The sequence below is a fragment of the Bos grunniens genome, chromosome 15 (genome assembly GCF_055505025.1).
Source record: "Bos grunniens cultivar Pamir isolate PY7600 chromosome 15, Bosgru_T2T1.0, whole genome shotgun sequence".
Classification (NCBI taxonomy): Eukaryota; Metazoa; Chordata; class Mammalia; order Artiodactyla; family Bovidae; genus Bos; species Bos grunniens.
The window spans coordinates 50,418,611-50,442,016 of NC_141179.1; the positions used below are offsets into that span (position 1 = coordinate 50,418,611).

Consider the following 23,406-nt stretch of genomic DNA (forward strand, 5'->3'; position numbering starts at 1 on the left):
CATTTCCCAATGCTGATGCCAGCTAGTTGTTGGGTATGGTAGATTCCAGGGCTGCTCCTGAGGGGAGCAAGGTGTCCTAGAGCTGGTGCTGGCCTGCTAGTGGCAGAGCCAGAGCTGGGGGACAAGTCCAAATCCGGGGGTGTTCCAAGCCTGAGGCTAGCCTTTTGGTGTGTTGGCTGGGTCCTGAGAAGGAAAGCTGTGAGGCTGCACTTTTCCTGGGGCTGGTGTCTGCTCATTGATAGGCAAGGTCAGGGCCCAAGGGACTTGGGGACTGGTGCTCATACACTAATAGGTGATACCAGATCTTGGTGTTGATGCCAGTTATCTGGTAGGTAGAGCTGAGACTAGGGGATCCTAGAGTTAGTGTGAATTCAGTAATGGGCAGAACTAGATTCCAAGGCCTCTGTTGAAGGGCTCCAACAGTCTTGATGTTGTGTTGAGCTTGCTGATGGGCAGGGCTGGGTCCAGGGATTCCTAGGGCTCATACCTGTCTACAACTTGACCTGAGTCCCTCTGACTGCATGGCCCAGGGGCCCCAGGGCTGGTACCAGCCCACTGGTAGCTGAGGCCAAGATCTAGTGTGGCTAACTGGTGAGAGAAAGTGGGTCCCAGGGTCTGGGACTACAGGATACAAAAACAGTCTTTTCATTAATCGTGTGGGAACATTGGACATCCACAGTGTAAAAAAAAAAAAAAAAAAGGATCTAGACATAGATTTTACCTCCTTCACAAAAATGGCCTCAAAATGCATCATAGACCTAAATACAAAATGGAAAACCATAAAACTCCTATAATATAATGTAGGAGAAAACCTATATGAACTTGGATATGACAGTGACTTTTTAGAAATAACACTTAGACATGATTTATAAAAAAATAACTGATGAGCAGGACTTAATTACAGTTGAAATCTTATAATCTGAAAGACAACATTAGGAAAATGAGAAGAAAAGGCATAGACTAGAAAAAAATATTTGCAAAAGACATATCTGAGAAAGGATTGTTATCCAAAATATACAAGGAATTCTTAACACTTAACACTAATAAACAACTTGATTTAAAAAAAAAAAAAAAAAAGGGCCAAAGGCCTTAAGAGACACTTCACCAAAGAATAGACTTACAGATATGGGGAGAGGCAAGAGGGGGTGAGATGTATGGATAGAGTAACATGGAAACTTACATTACCGTATGTACAATAGATAGCCAACAAGAACTTGCTGTATGGCTCAGGAAACAAACAGGCACTCTATCAACCTAGAAGGGTGAAATGGGGAGGGAGATAGGAGGGAGGTTCAAATGGGAGGGGATATATGTATATCTATGCCTGATTCATGTTGAGGGTAGACAGAAAACAACATTCTGTAAAGCAATTATCCTTCAATAAAAAAATAAATTAAGAAAAATGAAAAATAAAAAAGGATATACAGATGACAAATAAGTATATGCAAACATACTCCACAGCATATATTGTCAGTACAATGCAAATTAAAACAATAATGAGAGACTGAACATCTATTAAAAAGGTCAAAGTCTAGACACTGACAACACTAAATTCTGGCAAAGATGTGGAGCAAAAGGAACTCTTATTCACTGCTGGTAGGAAAGCAGCCACTTTGGAAGACAGTTTGACGGTTTCTTACAAAACTAAACATATTGTTACCACACATTCCAGCAGCCATGCTCTATGATATTTAGCCAACAGAGTTAAAAACTTAACATTCACAGAAAAACCTGCATGTAGGTGTGTATAGCAGATTTATTCAAAACTGCCAAAATTTGGAAGCAACCAAGATATCCTAGAGTAAGTGAATGGAAAAGTAAACTTTGGCACAAGAGACAGTGGAATATTATTCAGTACGAAAAATAAATGAACTGTCAAATCATGAAAAGCCTTGGAGGAAACTTAGATGCATATTGCTAAGTGAAATAAGCCTATTTATAAAGGTTATATACTTTGTGATTCCAGATAAATGATATTCTGGAAAAGGTAAAACCACGGAGGCAGTAGTGCTTCCCAGGTGGCACTAGTGGTAAAGAACCTGCCTGCCAATGCAGGAGATGTAAGAGAAGCAGGTTCAATCCCTGGGTCAGGAAGATCTCCCGGAAGAGGGCAAAGCAAGCCATTCTAGTATTCTTGCCTGGAGAATCCCACGGACAGAGGAGCCTGGTGGGTTACAGTCCATAGGGTCACAAAGAGTTGACATGATTGAGTGACTTAGCATGCACACTTGCGTGGAGGCAATAATCATTTCTGTGGTTGTTGGAGATTGAAGTGGAGGGCAGGGTCAATAGGATAGAGGATTTTTAAGGCAATAAAAATGTTCTGTATGATACTATAATGGTGAATCTATGTCATTATGTATATTTATCCAAATTGAGTGAATGCACAACACCAAGAATGAATGCTAAGATCGACTAAGGGCATTAGGTATTATGACGTGTCAACGTAGGTTCATCCATTGTAACAAATGTACAACTCTGATGGAAGTTGAATGGGGAAAGTTATGTGTAGGGGGTGTATATGGAAAATTTTTATACTTTTTGCTTAATTTTACTGTGAACCTAAAACTGCTTTATAAAAATAAAAGCTTTTACAAACAGTAACTAGGACTGAAAATTTAATTAATTGTCATTTGTTTTCCCAAAGTATCTGTGATGTTTACGTTATTAAAAGCAGTAGAGTACCTGTTTCTTCACCTCCTCTCATTATGGTCAGTCTTTTTTTTTTTTTTCTTAGTTTTCCAATATCGTAGGGTGGTATTGTATCTTGTGAGATTTTAATTTATATTTTCTAGTTACTTAATGACAATGAAATTGATTAATGCTTTTGTTTGAATCTTTTGGTGAAAAATTCATTAAAACATTTTGCCCACTTCTATTGAAAGGTTTGATTTCCTTTAAACTTTATGTATACTGGATGCAATCTATTATTAGATATTTAATTTGCAGCATCTTCTTGTCAGTCTCAACTTGTGTTTTTGTTCTTTTAACAGTGCTTTAGAAGAGCAGAAACATTAAAGTTTTATAAAGTTAGTTTATTTTAAAAAATATTTAGATTTTGATCTTTACCATAATTTCTCTTAGAAGTTTTATGCTTTCATAATTTTACACTCTATCTGGATATTGATCTTTAATTTTTCTAAAACCTTTATAATTTAGGATTACTTCATTTTTTAAAGTAGAATGTAAGGTACAGATGGAGTTGCACGCATGTGTACATCATTACACAATTATTTCAATCTATAATTCTACATTGAAATAACTTACACCTTAGCATTTTGTTAAAAATCAATTAACCATGTCTATATGTGGCTCTGTTTGGGGGCTTCTTCTATATTGATCAATATATTGATCAATCATGCCACTAGTATCCTAACTTTATTGATGTATATTCTTCAACTTTGTTACATAATTTTTCAAAGTTATTTTGATTATTTTCACTTCTACACTTCCATATAAATTTTAGAACCAGACTTTCAATCACTACCCCCAAAAATACCCCTAGAAATTCAATTGGAATATTATTAAATCTTTATATCAATATATATATTGGGGAGAATAGAAATATTCACTGTATCAAGACATGGGTACATGACAATTGCTTGTATCTCCATTTATGTCTTTGTTAATCTTTTGTAGTAATGATTATATGTTTTCTTTATAACTTTTACTTGGCTCCACAATCTTCTCTCATCTATCAGTATATTTCTTGAAAGTTAAAGTGAAAATTATATAAAAGAAACTTTTAATATGAGGTTAGAGTAATAAATAAATATAATAAATAATTACTTCACTAAGGCTGAAGTAATGCCTTAGTGGCCTTTATATAATCTCAATTTAGGGACCCTGAGAAACATTCAAAATAAAGTTAGCCTGAAAGAACTTACCAAATTCTGAATATGTTGGGTCACTCTTTCTTGAAAAATATTCTCACAACCCGGCCCCAAATTTGCTTTGTTCTGACACCATAAATGACCGGATTTAAACAAGGAGGAACAACTACATACAAATTGGCCAGGAGGATATGAATGTAGAGAGGGACATTCCTACCAAATCGGTGTGTCATAAAGGAGAAAAATGCTGGTGTGTAAAAGGCTAAGATGACACAGACATGTGAACCACATGTGCTGAATGCTTTGAGTCTGGCATCCCTAGAAGGAAGGTGGAAAACAGTTTGTAGGATCTGAACATAGGAGAGGGAAATAAGGAGCAAGTCAAAGATCAGGGCAGCAATGGTAAATAAGCCATAGATAATGTTGACTCTTATGTTAGCACAGGCTAGACGAGCAATTCCCATATGCTCACAGTAGGTATGAGGAATACTATAGCGTCCACAGAAGGGAAGTCTTTTGAGAAGAGGACAAAAGGGGATGGCAAGGAGGACTGGCCTCCCAACTACAACAGAGGCCATGATGGGTACCATTTTGTTGGTGAGGATAGTGGTATACCTCAGTGGATAACAGATGGCGACAAATCGGTCAATTGCCATGGCCAGGAGTACACCAGATTCCATGCCTGTGTAGGTGTGGATAAAGAACATTTGGATGAGGCAGGCTTCAAAGCTTACCTTCCTACAGTTGAACCAGAAGATGGCCAGCATTTTGGGTATGGTAGAAGTGGACAGACCTAGATCAATAAAGGAGAGAAGAGCCAGGAAGTAGAACATGGGTTGATGAAGGCTCTGGTCTGTCTTGATTACAAACAGGATTGTGACATTTCCTACAAGGGCTATCAGGTAAACAACAAAGAAAGGGAAAGCAATCCATATATGGAAATCTTCCAGACCAGGTACACCCAGCAGAAGGAAGGCAGAAGGATGTGAGGTGGTGTCATTAACAAAGGACATTCTGCTGAAAATTCTTGGAGGATGGTCTGCTGTCTTCTTCAGTATTTCTGGGAAGACATGAGGGAATATATATATGGTGGTAGGATGTCACTGTATATATTTATATAGTAGAATAACAATAAAATTATTGAGAACATAATGGAAGGAAATTAGGGCCCCATTAAATTAAACTCTCAAAGATATTCAAATTATTTTTGTCCTATTTAAAATTCCACATGGATTTTATAAGTTGCACTTCTCTGATGTTAGTGTGGTATAATGATTCATAATCATCTCTGTGTGGATCACAACAAACTGTGGAAAATTCTTAAAGAGATGGGAATACCAGACCACCTGACCTGCCTCTTGAGAAACCTATATGCAGGTCAGGAAGCAACAGTTAGTAATGGTCATAGGACAACAGACTGGTTCCAAATTGGGAAACGAGTACGTCAAGGCTACATATTGTCAACCTGCTTATTTAGCTTATATGCAGAGTACATCATGAGAAATGCTGGGCTGGAGGAAGCACAAGCTGGAATCAAGATTCTCGGGAGAAATATAAATAACCTGAGATATGCAGATGACCCAACCCTTATGGCAGAAAGTGAAGAGGAACTAAAAACCCTCTTGATGAAAGTGAAAGAGGAGAGTGAAAAAGTTGGCTTAAAGCTCAACATTCAGAAAACTAAGATCATAGCATCTGGTCCCATCACTTCATGGCAAATAGATGGGGAAACAGTGGCAGACTTTATTTTTGGGGGCTCCAAAATCACTGCAGATGGTGATTGCAGCCATGAAATTAAAAGACACTTACTCCTTGGAAGGAAAGTTATGACCAACCTAGACAGTATATTCAAAAGCAGAGACGTTACTTTGACAACAAAGGTCCATCTAGTCAAATCTATGGTTTTTCCAGTAGTCATGTATGGATGTGAGTTGAACTATAAAGAAAGCTGAGCACCAAAGAATTGATGCTTTTGAACTGCAGTGTTGGAGAAGACTCTTGAGAGTCCCTTGGACTGCAAGGAGATCCAACCAGTCCATCCTAAAGGAGATCAGTCCTGAATATTCATTGGAAGAACTGATGTAGAAGTGGAAACTCCAATACTTTGGCCACCTGATGTGAAGAACTGACTCATTTGAAAAGACCCTGTTGCTGGGAAAGATTGAAGGTGGGAGGAGAAGGGGATGACAGAGGATGAGATGGTTGGATGGCATCACCAACTCAGTGGACATGAGTTTGGGTAAAGTCCGGGATTTGCTGATGGACAGGGAGGCCTGTCCTACTTCAGTCCACGGGGTCACAAAGAGTTGGACACAACTGAGCAACTGAATTGAACTGAACTGAACTTAACTGAATCATCTCTGAGGTCATTCTTTCATGGAATGCTCACCTACATATGCTAATATCAAGTGAAAATCCTTTCAATAATCGTAACTTGTATAATATTTTCAAGTTACCTTGGTTACCTAGTTGAGCAGTACAAAAAAGAAAAGCCTCCAAAATGTTATTTTTAAAAAAGTATAAGTATTGGATTGGGAATCTTTCCTTATAAAGGTCAATAGTGTTATTTGCTCAGTCATGTCTGACTTTTGAGAACTCATGGACTGTAGCCCGCCAGGTTCCTCTGTCCATGGAATTCTTTTGCAGGTATACTGGAGTGGGTAGCCATTCCCTTCTTCCTGACCCAGGGATTGAATCCAGTCTCCTGCCATCTGAATCATCAGGGAAGCTCCATAATGGTCATTGTAGTCAATAAAACATCCACTTCTTAGGCTTATTTGCCTGTCATAGTCCCGTCTCTCTAGGTGTTACTTTTTTTTATTTGGCTTAATAGACTGTGTTTAAATCTGTATTTTAGTGAAACTGTCTTTTATGGTGTGGTTGCAGAATTATTAGTATTTTTATACTTTTACAATAAAAAGCTGTGATTCTACACATGTACACATGTAATCATCTTAATAGAGGTGGGGAAAATAATCATTTAATCCCATATCTATGTATTATATTAAAAGAAAAGTTTTCAATAGAATAGGCAAGGCATAAATCTTATTCAATTAGGCAAAAGGAATAGATGAAAATTCTGCAGCCAATATCATAATGAATGGTGGAACACTGAAATTTTTTCCCTAGGATTTGGAAAAAGCCAAGAATATCAACAAACATCAATTATATTTAATATATTACTGGAAGTAACAAGGTCAATATGTCAAGAAAAATGTACATAAACTGTTAATTTAGAACCAATAATTTAATTTATCAATTACTCAAGTATAAGACTATATTTTATACTTGTTTTAACAAAACATTGGGAATTGAAATTTTTAAAAATTAAAATTAAATTAATTAAATTTTGTAATTTTAAATTACAGTTTTATAAAACTGTCACCTTCAGTGACATCAGAAACAGGGAGAACTTAGCAATAAAGTAGTTAAAATTATAAAACATGACAGAAATTATAAAAGACTTAAAAATTTTTTTAAACTATAGTTTAAAAGACTGAAGTCTGTTATGATGTCATTTATTCCTAAATTCATCAGTAAGTTTAGAACAGCTTTGTTGAATTCCAAGAAATTTAAGCTTCATCTACTTATTTTAAGAATACCTTCATTGGGAAAAGAATAACAAAACTTGATGAAACATACTATAGAACTTCAAACTTATAAAACTATAGTAATCAAAACTTATAGCATTTGTGCAATGATAGATAACTACAAGGTAATGAAAAGAAATAAACACATTTTACAAGCTCAGTTATATTTTATCAAGTGAAAAATGTGGTAATTCAGTGAAAATAGAATAGTTGTTTCTTCCAGTAATCTGGTGCAATTGAATATACTTATGAGGCAAAAAAAGAACTTTGTCTCCAACTTCACAACATAAGCAAAATTTTAATTATACTTCTAAAGTAGACCTAGGTTAAAAAAAAAAAAAAACAGAACTTAAATTCTATAAAATTTATAAAAAGGAGAATATCTTTGCAACCTAATGGAATGTACTGGTTTCTAAGACGGAACACAGAAAGCAAGAACCATAAGAAATAAGCTATTACGTGTTACATGAAATTTTAAAACTTATTGTAGAGAATGTGAATTTAGAGAGTAAGACTGGAATAAAATATTCATAATCTCTACTCTCTGAAAAGAAATTCATGCCCAAAACATACAAAACACAACTAATAAATAATAAAAACAAACAATGGAAAAAATAAAGCAACCTAAACTGACATTTGGCAAAAGAAAATATACAAATGACATTCAAATTATCAAAATCATTAGGCATCAGGAATTACATGTTTAATATATAATGACATATTACTACACAAGCACTAGAATGATCAAATTAAAAACCATGACAAAATCAAATTTTGGTAATAATGTAGAGTAACATATTCTCTTAAATTACCTGAAATAATTGAACTCCTGGGTGTTTATTCAAGACAAATTAAAGCATATGCTTACACAAAGACTTGTGCAGGAATGTTCATAGTAGCTTTATTCATAATTACCCCAAAATGGAAACATCACAACTACTCATCACCAAGTGAATAGATAAATCAGTTTTGGGATGTTTACATAATGCAACTCTATTCAGCAACAAAGCTGGATTTGCTTCTTATGTGTGCAACAGCATAGATGAATCTAAAGTCATCATACTGCGTTACCAATTACTACTAAAGAGCATTAAGTAAATAATTTTATTTCTATGAAGTTCTAGATTATATAGATAAAATAAGTGCTGAAGATATCTGTTCAGTGGTTTCAGGGACAGAATAGGAAGAAACCTAAGAAGATTTTTGACATGATAGAAAAATTATTTATAAGAATGTAGGATATAAATCAACCCACTCCAGTACTCTTGCCTGGAAAATCCCATGGGCGGAGGAGCCTGGTAGGCTACAGTCTATGGGGTCGCTAAGAGTCGGACATGACTGAGCGACTTCACTTTCACTTTTCACTTTCATGCATTGGAGAAGGAAATGGCAACCCACTCGTGTTCTTGCCTGGAGAATCCCAGGGACGGGGGAGCCTGGTGGGCTGCCGTCTATGAGGTCACACAGAGTCTGACACGACTCAAGCAACTTAGCAGCAGCAGCAGCAGGATATAAATGGATATACAATTACCTTTGTTAAAAATATACAGATAAAGTGTGTACATGTAAATGTGTGTAAATTTTACTTTAAAAAATCAAATTTAGATCTGAAGGAAAATTCAATATATAGTTCTTGAAATTGCTGATAAGAGTATTATGTGTGTCTACTGATTGTATATGTTTAAAATGACTCATATTAAAAAGCATAAATATAAACCTAGTCATTTTGTAACGCAAACTATAGTATAATTTGATTTAATAAAACATTCAATTTTGGAGCTTATTTTAAAGATAGAATCATTTATCTCACTCAATTACTGCTGAGAGCTAAAAATCCTAAAATCTAACAATAATATTAAAAAATTAAAGTCAAAGAACATAAACTAAAGAAACAACCTATATTAAGTCTAAATATTCTGCCTATTGTGGTTGATTAAAAATCAGTTGTTTGGTGTTTGGGAACACTCCTTTTTAACCCAACAAAACATGGTTTTAAGTCTTCACTCCCCTACACTCTAATGACCTTAGGAAAATCATTCCCTGAGCTTTATTTTAACTGTCTAGTCTGAGATAATCATGTATCAACTTCAAATGGCTCTTGTGTTAATAAAATAAGATGTTGTATATGTGAAACGTAAACATGCCTTAATACTGGCCCCTTAGTAACATTAGTTGAAATAATCTGACATTATTATCCATGAATATGACTCAGTGCTACTGTTTGATTTTCTAATAAAACACAATAGCTTACAAAGAGTATACACATGGCCCCTTCTGAGGGAATATGTTAACTGAGCACCACCATTCATTTTAAGTTGAAAATTAATTTTTTCATCTAATTAGATGAAGAGCTGCACTTTAAAGCCTCTTTATAATATCCCAGGTATACATTGCATTTAGGGAACAAATGACAAAACTTTTAATACTCCTTTATTGATATTCATTTTTGAAAGACTTTCTACCTGGGGTAAATTTAAAAATACTTGCTTTTCATTCTAAAATATAGAATATGTGAGTTATATTCAACTCAGAACAAGATTGGATGCTGTCAGTCAACTCATGTTTTATCACACAAACTGTGGAAAGCACTATCATCTTTATAGAATCTGATTTTTGAACGTAGGTTAATACACAGAGAAAGCAAATATTTAACATCCCTCTTTTGTAGCTCAGAGTGCAAAGGTCATCCCTAAGGCCTTACAACCCATATGATACAGCAGCTATTTCAGAGGTCACTTTACTGACTATCACTTTTATTTCCATGGTTCTGGACTCTAATCACTTACCCAGGCCCATATCTGCAGGGAAAGTACAGAACACAGTGTCTGGATGCTCCCTCTCTGTAGCAGTAACTGAAATAAAGGGGGTCTGGCATGTAATCTGTGGTATATCTGCAAGTGATTCTACCTAATGTGACCTCTAGAAACTCTCCTCGATGTCTACAGTGCTAAGCTACCCCACCAGTATGAGCCTTTTGTGGAAGACCCCTCATACATACAAGTATAAAGTATGACCTGGGCTACCTTCCCAAGGAAATGTTCTGCCTCCTCCTGTGTGTCAGGCTGGCCTTCTTGCCCACTATCCCTAAGAGGAACACTTTATACAAAGGTTGTATCTCCCCTGAGAGGGACGTTCTGTGTTCATCTCTTCAGGGACCGACAACATCTAGTGTTGACTCAAGCATTGACTGTGAACCATTTTGGTTTAAACCTCAATCTAGGCAGTCAAGAACTAACTCATTTTGTATTTTGTCCCTTAGCCAGAATATTTTTGAATGTAGTTTATCTTCATTGCATATATCTTAATACATGTATACATATATATATATATTTATAATATTCCCTTCTTTCACTTACATTCCAGAATTGACAGCTATGCAGGTGGAACTAGTGGTGAAGAACCTGCTTGATAATACAGGGGACATAAGAGATCCAGTTTGATCCCTGTATTGCAAAGATCCCCTGAAGGAAGGCACATAAATCCACCCCAGTACTTTTGCCTAAAGAATCTCATGGAAAGAGGGGCCTGGAAGTCCATGGGGTTGCAAAGAGTCATAAACTACTGAAATGACTTAGTACACATGCACACATGCTCATTATTTTATATAATTCCAAGTAGTAAAACATATTGACAGCTAAATGTTATTTTTATTTATTTTTTTATTGAAGAATAATTGCTTTACAGAATTTTGTTGTTTTCTGTCAAACCTCAACATGAATCAACCAGGGGTATACATATATCTCCTCCCTTTTGAACCTCCCTACCATCTCTCTCTCCATCCCCCACCCCCCGCCAGGTTGATACAGAGCCCCTTTTTGAGTTTCCAGAGTCATATAGCAAATTCCCATTGGCTATTTTACATATGGTAATATAAGTTTTCATGTTACTCTTTCCATACATATCACCCTCTGCTACCCTCTCCCCATGCCCATAAGTCTATTCTATATGTCTGTTTCCCCATTGCTGCACTGTAAATAAATTCTTCACTACCATTTTTCTAGATTCTGTATATATGCATTAGAATACAATATTTCTCTTTCTCTTTCTGACCTACTTCACTCTGTAGAATAGGCTCTAGGTTCATCCACCTCATTAGGACTGAGTCATATGTGTTCCTTTTTATGGCTGAGTAATATTCCATTGTGTATATGCACCACAACTTCTTTATCCACTCATCTGTTGATGGACATCTAGGTTGCTTCCATGTTCTAGCTATTGTAAATAGTGCTACAGTGAACAATGGGATACAGGTGTATTTTTCAATTTTGATTTCCTCAGGGTATATGCCTAGGAGTGGGATTGCTGGGTCATATGGTGCTTTTATTCCAAGTTTTTTAAGGAATCTCCATACCATCTTCCATAAAGACTGTATCAATTTACATTCCCACCAACAGTGCAAGAGCATTTCCTTTTCTCCACACCCTCTCCAGCATTTATCACTTGTCAACTTTTTTTTTTTTTTGGTCAACTTTTTGATGAGGGCCATTCTGACTGGTGTGAGGTGATATCTCACTGTAGTTTTTATTTGCATTTCTCTAATAATGAGCAATGTTGAGCATCTTTTCATGTGTTTGCTAGGCACCTGTGTGTCTTCTTTGGAAAAATGTCTGTTTAGGTCTTTTTCCCACTTTTTGATTGGGTTGTTTGTTTTCCTGGTATTGAGTTATATGAGCTGATTGTATATTTTGGAAATTAATCCTTTGTCAGTGGTTTCATTTGCTATTATTTTCTCTCATTCCAATGTCTTTTCACTTTGCTTATAGTTTCCCTTGCTGTGCAAAAGCTTTTACTTGCTTTTATTTTTGTTTACTTTTGTTTTTATTTCCATTACTCTAGGAGGTGGGTCATAGAGGATCTTGCTTTGATTTATGCCATCAAGTGTTCTGCCTGTGTTTTGCTCTAAGAGTTTTATAGTTTCTGGTCTGTCATTTAGGTCTGTAATCCATTTTGAGTTTATCTTTGTGTATGGTGTTAGGAAGTGTTCTACTTTCATTCTTTTACATATAGCTGTCCAGTTTTCCCCGCATCATTTATTGAAGAGGCTGTCTTTGCTCCATTGCATATTCTTACCTCCTTTGTCAAAAATAAGGTACTCGTAGGTGCATGGGTTTATTTCTGGACTTTCTATCTTGTTCCATTGGTCTATATTTCTGCTTTTGTGCCAGTACCATACTGACTTGATGACTGTAGCTTTGTAGTATAATCTGAAATCAGGAAGGTTGAATCCTCCAGCTCCATCCTTCTTTCACAAGACTGCTTTGGCTATTCGGGGCCTTTTGTGTTTCTATATGGATTTTGAATTTTTTTGTTCTAGTTCTGTGAGAAATGCCATTAATAATTTGATAGGGATTGCATTGAATCTATAGATTGTGTTTGGTAGTATAGTCATTTTCACAATACTGATTCTTCCTACCCAGGAACATGGAATATCATCTCTCAATCTGTTTATGTAATCTTTGATTTCTCTCATTAGTGTCTTATAATTTTCTGTGTACAGTTATTTTGTCTCCTTAGGTAAGTTTATTCCCAGATGTTTTATTCTTTTTTTGAAGTGGTAAATGGGATTGATTCCTTAATTTCTCTTTCTGACTTTTCATTGTTAGTATATATAAATGCAAGTGATTTCTGTTAGTATATAGAAATGCAAGTGATTTCTGTTAGTATATAGAAATGCAATGATTTTGTATGTTTTACCCTGCAACATTGCTAAATTCACTGATTATCTCTAGAAATTTTCTGACACCATCTTTAGGGTTTTCTATGTACAGTATCAGGTTATCTGCAAACAGTGAGAGCTTTACTTTTTCTTTTCTGATCTGGATTCCTTTTATTTCTTTTTCTTCTCTGATTGCTGTAGGTAGGACTTCCAAAACTATGCTGAATAATAGTGGTGAAAGTGAATATCCTTGTCTTGTTCCTGATCTTAAGGGAAATGGATTCAGTTTTTCACCATTGAGAATAATGTTTGCTATAGGCTTATAATATATGGCCTTTACTGTGTAGAGGTAGGTTCCTTCTATGCCCATTTTTTAAAGAGTTTTAATCATAAACAGTTGCTCAATTTTGTCAAAGGCTTCTTCTGCATCTATTGAGATTACCATCTGGTTTTTATCATTCAATTTTTTAATAAGGTATATCACACTGATTTGCATATGTTGAGGAATCCTTGCATACCTGAAATAAACTCATCTTGATCATGGTGTATGAGCTTTTTGATATGTTGCTGAATTCTGCTGGTTACAATTTTGTTGAGGATTTTTGCATCTATGTTCAGCAGTGATATTGGCTTGTAGTTTTCTTTTTGTGTGTTGTCTTGTCTGGTTTTGGTATCATAGTGATCGTGGTCTCATAGAATGAGTTTGGAAGTGTTCCTCCCTCTGCAACTTATTGAAATAGTTTTAGGAGGATAGGCATTAGCTCTTCTGTAAATGTTTAATAGAATTCTCCTGTGAAGCCATCTGCTCCTGGGCTTTTGTTATGGGGAGATTTTTTATCACAACTTCAAATTCAGTGCTTGTAATTGGGTTGCTCATAATTTATATATCTTTCTGGTTCAGTCTTGGAAGATTGAACTTTTCTAAGAATCTGTACATTTCTTCCAGGTTATCCATTTTATTGCCATATAGTTGTTCATGATAGTCTCTTATTCTCCTTTGTATTTCTGCATTGTCTTCTGTAACCTCTCCTTTTCATTTCTAGTTTTGTTGATTTGATTCTTCTCTTTTTTTTTCTTGATGAGTCAGCTAAAGTTTTGTCAATTTTGTTTATCTTCTCAAAGAACCAGCTTTTTAATTTTATTAATCTTTACTATTGTTTCTTTCATTTCTTTTTCAGGTATTTCTGCTCAGATCTTTATGATTTCTTTCCTTCTGCTAATTTTGGAGGGGGTTTGTTCTTCTTTTTCTAGTTGTTTTAGGTGTAAAGTTAGCTTGTCTATTTAATATTTTTCTTTCTTAAGGTAGGAGTGTATTGCTACAAGTATTGCTACAAGTATTTTTCTTTCTTATGGTAGGATTGTATTGCTATAAGCTTCCCTCTTATAACTGCTTTCACTGCATCCCATAGGTTTTGAGTTGTGTTTTCATTGTCACTTGTTTCTAGAAATTTTTTGATTTATCCAGTAACTTGTTGGTTATTTAGAAATGTATTGTTTAATCTCCATGTGTTTGTGTTTTTTTAAGTTTTTTTTTTTCTTCTTGTAATTGATATCTAATCTCATAGCGTTGTGGTCAGGGAAGATGTTTGATATGATTTCCATTTTCTTAAATTTACTAAGGCTTGATTTGTGACCCAAGATGTGGTCTATCCTAGAGAATGTTACATATGCACTTGAAAAGAAGGTGTATTCTTCTTCATTTGGATGGCATGTCCTGAAGATATCAATGAGATCCATTTCATCTAACATATCATTTGAAACTTGTATTTCCTTATTAATTTTCTGTTTTGATGATCTATCCATTGATGTGAGGGGGTGTTAAAGTCTCCTACTATTATTGAGTTACTGTTAATGTCTCCTTTTATGTCTGTTAGTGTTTATCTTATGTATTGAGGTTCTTCTACAATGGGTGCATAGATATTTACAATTGTTATAATCTTCCTCTTGTATTGATCCCTTGATCGTTATGTAGTGTGCTTCCTTATCTCCTGTAATATATATATATATATATATATATATATATATATATATTTATTTTAAGGTCTATTTTGTCTGATATAAGGATTGCTACTCCAGCTTTCTTTTGCTTCCCATTTGCATGGAATATATTTTTCCATTCTATCACTTTCAGGATATATGTGTCTTTAGGTCTGAAGTTGGTTTCTTGTAAACAGCATATATATGAGTCTTGTTTTTGTATCCATTCAACCAGTCTGTGGGAGTAAATGGCAACCCACTCCAGTATTCTTGCCTAGAGAATCTCATGGACAGAGGAGCCTGGTGGGCTGCTGTCCATAGGGTTGCAACGAGTTGGACATGACTATAGTGACTGAGCATGCATGCATGCACTGGAGAAGGAAATGGCAACCCCCTCCAGTATTCTTGCCTGAAGAATCCCAGGGACAGGGGAGCCCAGTGGGCTGCCATCTATGGGGTCGCACAGAGTTGGACATGACTGAAGCAACTTAGTAGCAGCAGCCAGTCTGTGTCTTTTGGTTTAAGCGTTTAATACAAGTTACACTTAAAGTAATTATTGGTATATATGTTCCTGTGGCCATTTTCTTAATTATTTGGGGTTGATTTTGTACATTTTTTTCTTCTCTTGTATTTCTTGAGTATATAAGTCCATTTAACATTTGTTATAAAACTGGTTTGGCGGTACTTAATTTTCTGAACTTTTGCTTGTCTGAAAAGCTTTTTATTTCTCCATCAATTTTGAATGAGATCCTCGCTGGGTACAGTAATCTTGGTTGTAGATTTTTCCCTTTCGGTACTATAAATATATCCTGACATTCCCTTCTGGCCTGCAGAGTTTCTGCTGAAAGATGAGCTGTTACAGATGTGGGGTTTTCCTTGTATGTTACTTGTTGCTTTTCCCTTGCTGTTTTTAATATTCTTTTTTTGTATTTAGTCTCTGTTAGGTTGGAGAAGGCAGTGGCACCCCACTCCAGTACTCTTCCCTGGAGAATACCATGGATGGAGGAGCCTGGTGGGCTGCAGTCCATGGGGTTGCTGAGAGTTGGACCCGACTAAGCCACTTCACTTTCACTTTTCGCTTTTCACTTTCATGCACTGGAGAAGGAAATGGCAACCCACTCCAGTGTTCTTGCCTGGAGAATCCCAGGGACGGCAGAGCCTGGTAGGCTGCAGTCCATGGGGTCGCACAGTCGGACACGACTGAAGCGACTTAGCAGCAGCAGCAGCAGGTTGATTAGTATGTGTCTTGGTATGTTTCTCCTTGGGTTTATCCTATATGGGGCTCTTTGTGCCTTTTGGACTTGATTGACTATTTCCTTTTCCATGTTGGAGAAATTTTGAACTGTAATATTTTAAAAAGTTTTCTCATACTCTTTCTTTTTCTTCTTCTCCTTTTTCTTCTTCTTCTTCTTCTTCTTCTGGGGCCCCTATAACTCAAATGTTGGTGCATTTGATATCAGAAACCCTGAGGTTTCTGAGACTATCTTTGGTTCTTTTCATTCTTTTTATTTTATTCTGCTCTTCAGAATTTATTTCTACCATTTTATCTTCCAGCCTATGGATTTGTTCTTCTGCTTCAGATTCTGCTATTGATTCCTTCTAGAGTATTTTTAATTTCAGTAATTGTGTTGTCTCTGTATGTTTATTCTTTAATTCTTCTAGTTCTTTGTTAACTGATTCTTGCATTTCCTCCATTCTGTTTTCAAGGTTTTTTTTTATCATCTTTACTATCATTATTCTGAACTATTTTTCAGGTAGTTTGCTTATTTCCTCTTCATTTATTTGAACTTCTGTGTCTCTAGTTTGTTCCTTCATTTGTGTAGTATTGCTTGCCTTTTCATTATTTAAGTTATTGTGTTTGTGTTCAACTTTTCTGTCTTTAAAGTTGAATTCTTTCTTCCTTTTGGTTTCTGCCCTCCTGAGGTTGGTCCAGTTGTTTGTGTAAGCTTCATATATGGTGAGATTTGTGCTAAGTTTTTTTGTTTGTTTTTGTTTTTCCTCTGATGGGCAAGGCTGAGTGAGGTGGTAATCCTGTCTGCTGTGATTGGGTTTGTATTTTTGTTTTGCTTGTTGTTTAGATAAGGCGTCCTGTAAAGGGTGCTACTGATGGTTGGGAGAGACAGGGTCTTGTAATCAGGTGGTTTCCTTTGTGTGAGTTCTCACTATTTGATTACTCCCTAGGGTTAGTTCTCTGGTAATCTAGGGTTTGGGAGTCAGTGCTCCCACTCCAAAGACTCAGAGTTTGATCTCTGGTCAGGAACAAAGATTCCACAAGTGGTTTGTTACAGCATTAAGTGAGAATAAAACAAATACCCAAAAACAAGAAAACAAAGAGGAACCCCAGACAAATGGCAGTTACAAAATTAGGCAAATAATAATTAAAATAATGGAATATACACATATACATATTCATATACATAAGCAAAATAAAAACAGTTCAACAAAAATAAAGTATAATAGATTGACCTGGTGAACAAAGGAAACCAAAAATTATATCTACCAGTTAAGAACAAAACTAACTAAAGTGCAAACTAGAAAACAAAACTAAAGTAAGGTGACAAGTAGAGAATAAAGTAATAAACACAAAACTAACAAATATGTCGAGAGAAAAGGAAAGAAAGCAGAGATAAAAGAATAGACATGCAAAGTTAAATAGAAGTAGGTAAAGAAGATTTATATACTTTAAAGATTAACTATAAGGGGAAAAGAACTGTAGGAAAGCAAACCAAAGGATAAATGTAGAAAAAAATAATGCTAGATTTTAAAAAATTAGAAGTTAAAATTTAAAAAAGAAAAAGAAAAAAAAGAAAGAAAGAAAAAAAATGTTCCACAGAACTGCAAAAGCCCAACTTAGAGGCAGAAAGTGAAGTCGCTCAGTTGTGTCTGACTCTTTGTGGACTGTAGCCTACCAGGTTTCTCCATCCAGGGGATTCTGCAGGCAAGAATACTGGAGTGGGTTACCATTTCCTTCTCCAGGATATCTTCCCAACCCAGGGATCAAACCCAGGTCTCCCGCATTGGAGGCAGATGCTTTAACCTCTGAACCACCAGGGAAGCCCTTAGAGGCAAAGAATGATAACCAAAAAAAAAAGTAACTTAAAAAAAAAAAAAAAAACTCAAAAATTAATTAGATTTCTTAATGCCAATAAAATCGACAGCTACAACAGAGGGGGAAGAAAAAGAAAATCCAAAGTAATCTATAGAACAAGTCAAACGTAAGGATAATAAATATTCTTGAGTCACTGCTATCAGAGTCCTTTCCCTCACTGGGAGTCACGGTCCACCTCACCTCCCTAGAATGCCCTCCAACACTGTGCTGATCTCTGGACCTGCTGTGGATGCAGTTCAGATTCTAATCTGGTCCTATTCTTGTGTGTTCTTGCCCCCAGTGTCCACAGCTATCAGAACAGTGAGTTTTGTTTTGTGGGAGCCCTCAATGTCCTTTTATATATTCCTTGGACACAGAGTCTGCCTAGTTGATCGTGTGGATTTAATCTGAAGCTTATTCAGCTGTTGGGAAGGTTTGGGGCCTTCTTCCTTAGCCACACTGCCTCTGGGTTTCAACTGGGGTTTCTTTCCACCTCTGCATATGGGTTTTCACTGGGGTTTGCTCCTGAGGCTGAGCTGGAGGACTTGGGTGAGGTTCAGGTGTGGAGGTGGTGAAACTGCTTGGGTTGCAGGAGTTCTGACAGCACCAGGTACTCAGGGGAGTAGGCAGCTAGACCAGCAGGAAGCATAGTGCTCTAGAAGGGTATGGCAACCAGTATTGGCCAATAGACTCCAGTATTCTTGCCTGGAGAACCCCCCTGACACAGAAGCCTGGCAGGCCTCAGGCAACACGGTTGCAAAGAGGTTGGACACGACTTAAGCGACCCTGTGTGCATTGACGCAAGATATTTTTGTTGTTGTTGTTGTCTGTGGCAGCTCTGCCCCAGTGAGGGTTAACCATGAACTCTGCTTGGCTTGCAGGGACCCTGACGGTGCCAAGTGTGCAGGGACACGGACTGCCTCTGCCGCAGGAGTTAATGGTCCTATCAGAGTCTTTTTTCTGAACCTCTTGTATCTAGTGATCAGAAGGCCTCTTTGGCCAGTCTTTCTCTATACCTCCACCTGTTTAGGCACTTAGAGGTCTCCCTTGCCTGTGGTCCTTCTCTTTTGTTTGGCACATCAGGCACATAGAGGGGTCCCCCTCGCTGAGGTCCTAGTCTTTAGATCTGCACCTCAGGCACGTAAAGGGGCACCCTGGGTAGGATCCTACTCTGTAGGTCAGTGCAGTCAGGTGTTTGATGGGCCAGCCTCTCTATTGTTCAGCTGCTGATGCGTGTGGAGAGAGAGGCTATGGTGATGGCACCACCCCTCCGCATGACTCAGCAGTATCACCTTGCTCCCATGGCTGCCTGGCTTTCCTCCACAGACATTTCCCACCACAATCCCCTCCCTGACATCCCCTCGATCTGTCTTTTCACAGATAACAGCAACCCTCACCCTGGAATTGCTCCACAATCCCTAAACTCCAACTTCCAGCCACTGCACCATCTAGGGGACTGGCATGCCTATCTGGGGTATGTATGGCTGTGGCAAAAACTCTCTGATTCTCATTCCATTTAGGCTGCCACAGATCAGCTGTTTCACTCTCAGCCTTAAATGTTTCTCTTCTGATTTAGACAATTGCCCCAATGTGGGGATCAGACCCCTGCTTCAGTTCCCCCATCCACCGAGAGCAGGTCCAGTCCTACTTACACTCTTTGTCCCTCTAGTTCCTTCATCCTACTGAGTTTTGCATGGTTCTATATATTCTTTTCCAGTGGTCAGGTACTCCTGTCTGCTCTCAGCTGGTGTTCTGCATTCACTTCTGTGTCTGAAGGTGTATTTCTTATGTATCCATGGGGAGAGATGTACTCCACGTCCACCTACTCCTCTGCCATCTTGTTCTTGACAGCTATATGTTTACTTAACCTTTGTTTGTCTGTTGTGTCATCATCAGTTTCTATATTAAATCATAGGAGAGAAGCTAAAGAAACTGTACTGAAACTAAATTTAAAGTTCTGTTACATGATATTTGTGTGACTGTGTGTAAGTCACTTCACTCCTAAATATCTGCTGCTGCTGCTGCTAAGTCACTTCAGTCGTATCCGACTCTGTGCAACCCCATAGACGGCAGCCCACCAGGCTCACCTATCCCTGGAATTCTCCAGGCAAGAATACTGGAGTGGGTTACCATTTCCTTCTCCAATGCATAAAAGTGAAAAGTGAAAGTGAAGTCACTCAGTTGTGTCCAACTCTTAGCCACCCCATGGACTTCAGCCCACCAGGCTCCTCCGTCCATGGGGTTTTCCAGGCAAGAGTACTGGAGTGGGGTGCCACTGCCTTCTCCCGTAAATATCTACTTACTTTTAAAACTTGAACTACCTATAGAACTACATATAGTTTCTATAACATTGTGATTGTTCAAAGAATGTTAAATTCCATTATTACTAGTTTTATTACCTCTTGTTTCTTAATGTTTTTTTATGATGCTTATGTCATATGGAATTGGGGGGTACTTTTCCCCATTGTACGCTATATAAGGAATCAATTTTTCTTACCAGTTGTGTCTACACCTATTTACATGTAAAAGCTATATACTTATTTTTGTTCCACAGTTTTTAAATATATTCATGTCATATATTTTTGTTTACTCATGTGAGAAATAAGGCAGTTTCTATTCCAATAATGAAAATGCTACTTCCCCAATATATTAATGTCAATGTATAATATTATTATTGCATGTGTTCTTTCTCTTGGTACTTGTTGAATTACTTGTTCATAGACCACTCTGGCTTCCCAGGTGGCTCAGTGGTAAAGAATCCACCTGCCAGTACAGGAGATATAGGAGATTCAGGTTAGATCCCTGGGTCAAAATATCCCCTAAAGAAGGGAATAGCAAGCCGCTCCAGTATTCTTGCCTGGAAAATCCCATGGACAGAGGAGCTAGGCAGGCATAGTCCATGAGGTCACAAAAAGTTTTGGACACAACTGAGTGACTGAGCCCAACACACAGCATGGCACATACCACTTCTACTAATGTATAGATCTACCATATTATTTTGGTGCTTTCATTTTCATAGGTTCATTGAATATTTTGCTAAAACTACTGGTAAAGAAAAGTCTGAGGGCATATGTGCTTTTTATTTAATGAATACATAAATATTTTGCTTAATATTTCTATGTTATGTTTCACTAGCTGTAAAAACTAGTTTTATTAAATTATTCCTCTTCCCTTCCATTGCTCAGTCTTACTTTCAGACTTTCTCACTTCAAGCCAAACCATGAGGGCATGATCTTATCCTGACATGGGTCAAGAACAAACAAACAAGAAAACTACCAAAAAAAAGGTTGCCTTTGCACGTTTTCCTCAAACTCTACCTTTGTTAGTTTGGAATAATGTTTTCTCTGGTAGAAAACTTTGAGTTTTTGTCCTGTTAAAACACAGCTACCTCCCCATGCTTAACCCTTCTGTCTTTTCAGATAGATATATTTCTTCAGTTACCTCCTCTATATGCACTTCTTTTCATCCCATATTATTATTTCCATTTCCTGAGCTATAAACAGGGAATAATTAGTAGCTATTTCTCATCATAGCTACAAGAATTCAAGGAGTTCATACTTTAAAAGTTATGAAGTATGGCTCATAATATGTGTTATGAGCCTGGTTCATAATATGTGTATGTAAGTGAGTGTTATATTAATATTAGTCAATTTTTGCCAACCTCATGTGCTTTTTTCATGTAAATTCTCTAACTTATGCAGTTGTTTACATTTGTATGTGATTATATCTATGCATATATTAAATATTTATTATTGTCCCTTTTGGATTATTGTTTCTAAAATGAGTGAAATACTTTGTAAATCTATACATAGAATATCATCGTCCCCTGGCATTGTACTATTTAAATCATCTGTGGAGAGATGAAGTTTTGTTTTCTCCTACTCAAGCCTCTTCATCTCTGAAGAGCAAATTTCATAATCTGTTTCTGAAAGTTCTAATTACTGTTTCTCTTATCTGTTTGGTTCTCACCCCATAAATAACAGGATTTAGAGCAGGTGGGATGACAACATAAAAGTTAGCAAGAAGAATGTGGATGTATTGAGGAACATTTCGGCCAAAACGGTGGGTCATGAAGGAGAAGAATGCTGGAGTATAGAAGGCCAATATGACACAGACATGGGAGCCACATGTGCTGAGTGCCTTTAACCGGGCACTCCTGGAAGGAAGGCAGAAGACAGCACGCAGAATATGGACATAGGAGATGACAATGGCTATGATGTCAAACACCAAGATAGAGATAGCACATAAGCCATAGATGATGTTGACTTTTATGCTGGCACAGGACAGGCGGGCAATGCCCATGTGCTCACAATATGTGTGGTGGATGATTTGGTGCCCACAGAAGGGTAACCTCAGGATGAGCAGAACAAAGGGAATTGCAATAGCTAAGGGTCTCAGAAGGATGAGCAATGCTATCACTAATACCGCCTTGTTTGTCAGTACCAATGTGTAGTGAAGAGGGTTACAGATGGCCACATAGCGATCATAGGCCATGGCCACAAGCACAGCCGACTCCATACCAGTGCATAGGTGGATGAAGAACATCTGGGCGAGGCAACCCTCAAAGGAGATTTCTCTCAGGTTGAACCAGAAGATGCCAAGCATCTTGGGGATGGTGGATGTGGACAGGCCTAGGTCAATAGAAGACAGAATGGCCAGGAAGTAGAACATGGGCTGATGGAGACTGTGTTCAGTCTGAATCACATAAAGAGTTGTAATATTTCCCAGTAGAGCAGTCATATATACAATACAAAATGGAAAACCAATCCACATATGCACATCTTCTAGCCCTGGAATTCCCAGAAGGAGAAAAAAGTAGGGGTGGAACTGTGTGTCATTAGGAGGGACCATGCTTCTCTGGCACTGTGACAGCTGCACGTTTCATACCAGATGTCTCATTCATTGAGAGGCTCCAGCACTTCTTGTCCAGTTATATGGATTTCCTACAGAATTATACAAAAATATGTGTGGTCTTTTCCAGTCACCAAGCCCATCACGACATAATTGTGTGACCTTTATGAAAACTAAAATGCATCATTCTTGTTTAATTTTGATGTAGCTTATCAGACATTACATTTATTTTCATTAATCTCTTCAATAATTTTAATGATTAATTTAATTTTATACTTTTATATTTTATTATTAATTTAATAATTTAATTTAATGAAACTTTATCAAAGATCAATAACTTATCAGGCAAATGGCCAGATATTTGGTGTGCACAGATAAATTAAGCATCATTACTCCTCTTAAGGAAGTTCA

The 23,406-nt window shown here is 37.1% G+C and overlaps 2 protein-coding genes across 2 annotated transcripts; both read right to left on the reverse strand.

Moving 5' to 3' along the window:
* Positions 1-3,907: 3,907 nt before the first annotated feature.
* Positions 3,908-4,846, reverse strand: LOC147358103 (olfactory receptor 52E4-like). Its single transcript, XM_086340433.1, has one exon. The coding sequence runs from the start codon at positions 4,844-4,846 to the stop codon at positions 3,908-3,910; it is 939 nt and encodes a 312-aa protein (XP_086196559.1).
* A 17,210-nt stretch (positions 4,847-22,056) lies between these two features.
* Positions 22,057-22,995, reverse strand: LOC147358104 (olfactory receptor 52E1-like). Its single transcript, XM_086340434.1, has one exon. It carries the CDS (start codon positions 22,993-22,995, stop codon positions 22,057-22,059), a length of 939 nt encoding a protein of 312 aa, XP_086196560.1.
* Positions 22,996-23,406: the final 411 nt, after the last annotated feature.